Source organism: Polypterus senegalus, unplaced genomic scaffold, assembly GCF_016835505.1.
Source record: "Polypterus senegalus isolate Bchr_013 unplaced genomic scaffold, ASM1683550v1 scaffold_390, whole genome shotgun sequence".
In the NCBI taxonomy this organism is placed as follows: domain Eukaryota; kingdom Metazoa; phylum Chordata; class Cladistia; order Polypteriformes; family Polypteridae; genus Polypterus; species Polypterus senegalus.
In genome coordinates this window covers 5,330-12,854 of record NW_024376925.1, presented here as the reverse complement: position 1 = coordinate 12,854, position 7,525 = coordinate 5,330, and the positions used below count along the sequence as shown (strand labels likewise).

The window sequence follows — 7,525 nt, the reverse complement described above, 5'->3', positions numbered from 1 at the left end:
GGTATTCTTCAAAAGCTCCAACAGAGCGTTAACTACGGCTATTTCATCAGAATTTAGAACCTGGAGCGATGTATCAATGAGATCAAAATTGTCAATAGGATGTGTCACTGGGGTTGGTGAATGAACAATTTCAGGTGATCGCGGAGGGTAGGTATTTTAGGGGGTTTTATAGAATATTCAAGGTTATCAGACATCTCTTTTAATAGTCTCAGGTTTTCACTGGACGGCCTTTTCCTACCTTTGCCTACAGGATGTTCACGGAAGCTGTCTGTTCCACTGTCGTTGCTGCTGTCACTGCTGTCGCGTTCACGGAAGCTGTCTGTTTCACTGTCGTTGCTGCTGTCACTGCTGTCGCGTTCTTTGCTGCTGCTAGACCCGTTTTCAGGCATGACCTAAATTTAAGCAAAGGTTACAGTTATAAGCACAGAAAATAAAAATTTGCATTCAATGTTATTCTTATCGAAAGAAAAAAAAAAAAAAGTAAATATAAAACCTATTCTTTAATTTCTGGGTAGAACCTTGGAAAAAGTATACAGATGCAGCAAATGTAAACTCATGTCGGGTACGGAATTGTACCCAGGAGACTCTAATTCTATAAATTGTTCAAATGCCCAGCGTAGAACGCCACCCAACAGAACCAGTCTTTCGCGATGTCTCCGGTCGTGGTCAGGCTGATGGGAATATCGGGTGAATAACGACTTCTTCGCCGAGATCCTCGCCAGAGTGAGGCGATGTCGGTAAAGTTCCCCACCTGGGGATGAACGGCGTAGAATTAGAAGACGCCGGCGATTGCGCTGGAGAATACCCACGGCTGCTCTGGCTGGGTGCCGGAGAATGCCCTCGGCTGCTCTGAGAGGCTGCTGGAGAATACCCGTGATGCTCGAGGCTGCCCTCGGCTGCTCTGAGAGGCTGCTGGAGAATACCCCCTGATGCTCTGAGAAGTTGTGGTTGGTTCTGGATCCTCCCAGTTTTTGTAGAGTTCTAGAGTGTCTGAACCTTGCAGCAATTGTGTTAAAACACCCGGGAAAGTTGAATCTGAAAATAAAATTATAACCTTCTCAGTTAAAGGACTCTTTACACAAAATCTGCAGATAAGTGTGTTCCCCAAAGTTTCATCCATAAATTGAAAAGGCCACTTACCGTGACTGTACAAATCAGCGTAATCCCTTTGAGAATCTGTTTGGTTTTGTACAGAATTTTCGTCTACAAAACAAAATACACCCCTATTTAAAATAACATTTCCCAATCCCTGCTCTTGCAGCAGCTGAACCAAATGACCAAGCACCAATCCAGACACCCACATACATACACAAGCTGCTCTACACGTGCTTACGCACGCATGCATGCACGCACGCCACACACACGCACGCACGCCTCAAACGGTTAATTATCACACAACGCTTTTAATATGCATCACCCTATTCAACCCGATAGGCTTCTTGTAACTACCCGAAGCACTTTAACAAACTGCATGAGCAATCCCTAAACTAAATTGGGTAAATCATTTTCAAAATAATCGGGTCTCAAGGTAATAAAATATAATCTCATAAATACAGAAACACGCTATAATATTCATTTACCCGATGATTCAACAATACTTTTGACACGTCTAAAGCACCTTAGTACGTCTTACATTTCATTTTAGCAACGCTCGGGGCTTCCAACGCTAGTAATTACATGCACGCCATAGACATGCACGACGGTGCACACACCAGAGTCGCTGCGCACACGCATCATAGACCGTGGTCGGCGCTCACATGACCGCTCATAGACACTTTGTAAACATTTTATCATTTTAATAAAAAATCTCACCTTGAATATCGAAATCGATTGGCAGTCTATCTGTATAAATAATTCTAAAGAAAAATAAATAAATAAAAATAAAGGAATCAACCGCGTCTTGAAATAACTTTATTGTATTCCAAGACATTTTCCATTACATCCCAGTAATTATACGCAAATATTCACTCACGCACGCCGTTCATGCGGTTAGTTGAGACACTTTTATAGACTCCTCAAACCATTTCATGAACGGATCAGCCCAGAAGAAACATGTTATAAACAGTTTTATATTGACAAACACATAACGCTTATACATGCACGCGTGCTACCAAGAGCCCTCCGATACGAAGGCTCGCCTAAATGCTAATAAGCATGCCGTGCACTAATTAAACAAGATATATTAAAAAGGTTTTTACCATTTTGCGAATCGACGGTATGAACAGCTCTAAGGATAAAATATAAGAATTCAGCCCTCAGTTTTTAAAGCATATTCATTTAAAGCATATAAGATTCATGAATAGCCTTACCTGGGTGTTCATTGATTGCTGCTGCTGCAGTTTCGTCTGTATGAAGAATAATTAGATTTCATTTAGATGTATTCATTAAAATTATAATATATAATTTTAATAAAATCGTTCTGACAAACCGTGCTGGGAGAAATTCATCTTTCTTGTTCTGAACGATCCGTAGAGAAAATGGGGCTTGGGGGTCCGACCGCGGCTTATTTATAGATCCAAGAAGCGGGGTGTTTTACAATGTGCCCCAATCATTTAAATCGGACATCCGTATAAGGCCCTTTGTCCAGTGTGGTCCGGAATTCGCCTAATAGATTTGTTTAAACATCTGTACGATCTCGCAAGACCTTTTCACCTTTGCAAAAATTTTGATCCGTCACAAAGTTAATGGTTATCCGAATTCGCCTAATAGATTTGTTTAAACATCTGTACGTATCTCCGAAGCCCTTTTCACCTTTGCAAAATTTTGATCCGGTCACAAAGTTAAGGGTTATCCGGAATTTGATTAATAGATTCCGTTGTAACTCGTAGATTTGATTAAACAGACGCATTCTGTTTTGCTCGAGGTTAAAGGGACGTCAGCGGCCTGACCCCTGTCCTAAGAGCGTAAGGGTGATTCGACACCGAATCACCAGCGACCCCTATCAACTCCAGACGGCCGGATGTGGGGTGAGGTGATGTGAGGTGGGGTTAGGTTTGGAGGTGAGGGTGAGGGCTTTGGAAAAACCTGTTTTGACAAAGAGTTTTAAAGTTCCTTTCTCTAGCCCGAGATATCCGCTCTGATTAAGCCATTCAAACTTTTAGAAAAACTATCCAGATTTCTTCATGAGGGAGGATTAACAGGGGTAGAAAAAGGGTTGTTTTAGATCGATTTAAATACAAATTATAAATATATTAATTCATTTAGCATTTAGACGCTCCAACGTGAATTATAAGGGAACTGCTGCATCTTATTTAACTGTGTGATTTTTAAAGGTCTTATAGCGAACTAGTTATCTCGGGTTTTACACGTTATCATGAAAGCCTTTAACTTTTAAAGACCCATGCGTCTTGGGAATGGAAGAACGGGGGCTTACGCTCAGCTGTTGACAAGCCTGCGCGCGCCTGGACTGAATCAGCGCGGAGCTGTCAGGGGAGGAGGTGAACTTACACACAGCTCCACCCATATGGCATGCACCGACGGCTCTAACTGCGCCCGGACTCAGTGTGAACAGAGAGAAAGATCCTTTCTGTGTGCTTTGGGAATGACCAGCTCATGGATGCGCGCAGGGACTGCTAAAAGCCAGGCTGCGCAGAGGGTGCCGGGCAGCTTGTATTTCAACGTGCTTTGAACTACAAGCACACTCTCGGGCTACTAAAAGCTAGACTGCTTGTCTTTCTGTGCGCTGCTGAATGCTTTTAAACTCAGAGCCTGTCTGTGAAAGGATTTTCACGGAGATGGGAAGGAAAAGGCTGTTTTGTCTTAGATAAAATACAAGGGAGTTTACAAATGATATAGCAACGATTAGATAGATAGATATTTTTAAAATAATTGTTACATAGATACAGGGATTCTTACCTAAAGCAATATTGGCAGGAACGGCGGCAAGTTAGATCGGTCCGAACGGAGCCTGTATGTGTATGTCCCAGGAAGAAGGGGACCAGACATCATGTGCTGCAGTGAGGCTTAGGCAGGCCATTCAGTCTGGGTATGGATAGGCACATGCCTGAACTTGTCCAGGGACCGGCTGCAGCATGCCTGAACCTGTCTTTGGAAGAGGGGTGGGGGGCTGGGAAGTGGTGGGGGTGGTGATGGGTTCAAGGGGGGCCTAGGCAGCCCTTGGGCATGTCTGAACTTGCCCTAGTGCGATGGGGCAATGCAGGTGGCCAAGCAGGGGGGCGGGGTGGTGGGGGTTCAAGGAGGGTGGGGGCATCCATCAAATTGCCCTTGACAGCTTCCTGGGGAAAACAGATGGCTGGGCTAAAGGTCAACAAACAACAGGTGGTTGGGGAGGGACTTCCTGTCATTAATCAACAGGGGCCCGGATCAAGGTCATCCAAGGTCAACAAAACAACCGGTGGTGGGGAGGGACTTCCTGAAAGGTCAACAAAGGTCAACTAACAACAGATGGTGGGTGGGGCGGGACTTCCGGTCTTCGATTAAAAGGGGCGTGGTTTAATCTCATCAATCAAACTCGGATTAAATTTTGACAGAAGCCTGACATTATACTACTAGCATTACTATGAACACGGAGAGAAAGCTAATAAAATCTTAGCTCAACAAATCCACAAGGAGGAAGTTTGCAATGTAATCCCAGCAATTACAAATACAGATGGAGACAAAATCATTGACCATAAAAATATAATGCACACATTTAGAGACTACTACAAGTCCTTATATTCTACTGAGTTTAAAGAAGACAAGGCACAATCTAATGCATTTCTGGATGCATTACAAATACCACAGTTACTCTCAATGCAGAGGAACTGGATAAACATCTACACTAGAATTACTAGACGCTATAAACTCACTTCAGAGTGGGAAAGCAGCAGGCCCTTTTTCCTAAGCAAAATAAGGACTCATATGCATCATACAGATCAATCTCACTTTTGAATAATGAATATAAGATACTCACCAAAATTCTAGCTAGAAGAATCGAGAAAGCACTTCCTTCCGTAACATCACAAGACCATAATGGAGTTATTAAAGGCAGATACTTAGCTTCCAATCTTCGACACCAGTTTAATGTAACACAATCATCCACAAAGTCTAACACCCCAGAGATATTATTATCCTGGAATGCAGATAAAGCATTTGATATGGTTGAATAGAACAACCTTTTCACCATATTGAAGAAATTTGGGTTTGGCCCGAACATTTGTACATGGATCAAACTACTGAATACCAGTCCAGAAACTTCACTTTGTATTAACACTAGAATTCCTGAAGCACATGAAAAAACTCCCAGCCCACTTTAGCTTCAGGTGGAAGCTCCATGCAACTGTTGTTATGGTTTTGCCTTTGTCCAGAAACGGTTTCATAAGCTTTATGACCTTAGTCTCGAAAGTTTTTTCTCCAGGGGCAACTGGAATCTTTTCCTGAACAAGATCAAACACAGTTGCTGAAGGGTGGGAAAGGAGTTTCCACCTGCAGCTAAAATCACATGTACTTTGTGAGCATGCCCGTGTCGATCAAACAGAGAAAGCTCTGCAGTTTACTTGTGACTTGCTGTAGGAAGATACGTAAATAAATCAAGGTAAATAACATTCGATCTGGCTTTTATATAAATAACATATAAATGTTTTTATATAAGACCATCACAAAACATAATCACAAGCTGGATTTCTGGACTTTGCACTATACCTTGGCGAGCTCTGTATGCCATGCTGTCTCATTGAAGCATATGTGTGGGGCAGACTGACTGGCAGGATGGTGCCCGACCTGTTGCTGTCTTTTGCCATTACGCCTGGTGCAGCTGCGTTTTTCTTATACTGTATGAGAGTGGATGTTTCTTGCGGGGAGGGCTTCTGTTCTCTTTATCTGATGTAGAACCCTTATCCTCATCTCTGTTACAGCACATCTTTATTTAAAAACAGCAGTGACAGATCAGGGGGAGCATGAACGCGACAGAGAGAATAAAACTGAAAAGGAAAAAAAAAAAAACACTAAACCTTACAAGTTCCATATATTTACACCAGCTGTTACAGACTCAGATCAAAAGTATGTTTTTATTGTACAATAGTAACAACTAGCAACCCGCGGCGTACCATACGCCGCATAATCAGGCTGGTTTTTTTTATAATTTTTAAGCACAGGGAGAAAATTTAACCTTTGCAAAATCGGAAATTTAATAAATCAGCAAGAAAAGCAACATTGTAACAATGCACGGAACGAACCAACACACATTCGTGTCAGCGGCGAACGCAGGTGGGAGGGGTGTACAAAGTGCAGGAGCATCTAAGAAGACGATGTTTGTCGCGGATGCTAATTGCTGTATGTAGCGTGTACAACACTTTGCTATGCTGCACACGGTCGTACGTCGTAACCGAAAACTCGTTTTTTAAAGACTACTCACTTCATTGTGTTTTAACCTCAGTTGTAAAGGAATGTTTTAATGATCCCATGGGATACCCCCCACAAACAGTTTTACACGCTGCATACGGCGATTCACCTCCGCGAGAAACATGCCTCTATTAACAGTCAACCTGTGGGAGGGGGGTGTGTACAAAGGGTAGGGACGAAAACAGTGGGAGCGTATGAGTCGCACTTAGTGGCAATTCCACGGTTTGCAGCCCGAATGGGGTTCAAGGGCTTACCCACGCCTAGACACACGCTCAATCTCATGCATAATTATTTATTGAATGGTAAACACTTCTGAAAGACACGGTTGTCAAAACAGGTTAGTGTGAGAATACAACAGTAAGTGAATGAAAAGATGGAACTCTGGAGAGAGCAAAATACAACACAATAGTGAACCCACGGCATAACAAACGCCGCATAATTATTTATTGATGGTTGAACACTTCTGGAAAGACACAGGGACACCCCTCGCAAACTGTTCTACACGCCGCATACAGCGATTCACATCTGCGACATGATTTTTCCTAGATGGTCCTGTCGCGTCCACACTCGCACCTGAAGCATACACATTGCCTGCTCATGTGCCCGTCACAAGCCGCTGCCCAGCCTCGCTCTGGAAGCATACACACCGCCTGGTCATGTGACCGCAAGACAAACTCACGGAGAGCCGCCCACCAGCTGCCTGTGTGTGTGCCTCTGTCTGTCTCTGGCGCGGCTTTCTGCGCTGCCTCTGTGTGAACCGCCAGGCACAGAGAAGGTCAGTTGCTGACAGAGCTGCCTCGACTGTTGCAGGGCCTGCATTGGTGAAGCAGGTGAGACGGTAATGAAACAGAGGCACAGGGCTTATTGGTTTTTAAAGACTGATTCCTTTATTGTGCTTTAACCTCAGTTTTAAAGGATTGTTTTAAGGATCCCATGGGATACCCCTCACAAACCGTTTCACACGCTGCATATGGCGATTCACCTCCTGCGAAACATGCCTCTATGAACAGTCAACGTAGCTCGGAGGTACATGACATTAACCTGACCTGCACTGCATGTGGCCTCACGACAGACGAACATAAATGACGCCATTTTTCTGTGTCGCTCGTCCGAAGTTGGTGGGCGTGGCCCCGCGAAGTTGTCGTCGTATCCAATGGTCTTGAAGTTGGTGGAGTTGTATAGCGCC

General features: G+C 43.8%; 1 protein-coding gene across 1 annotated transcript; it reads right to left on the bottom strand.

Moving 5' to 3' along the window:
* Positions 1-238: 238 nt before the first annotated feature.
* LOC120519205 (suppressor protein SRP40-like) lies at positions 239-2,599 on the bottom strand (the record flags this gene model as incomplete). Its single annotated transcript, XM_039742375.1, has 5 exons — positions 2,429-2,599; positions 2,310-2,345; positions 1,141-1,203; positions 806-1,035; positions 239-392 (listed from the first exon to the last, which is right to left on the bottom strand). Coding segments are annotated over exons 1-5 (502 nt in total), but the record flags the coding sequence as incomplete, so codon positions are not given.
* Between the last annotated feature and the right edge of the window lie 4,926 nt (positions 2,600-7,525).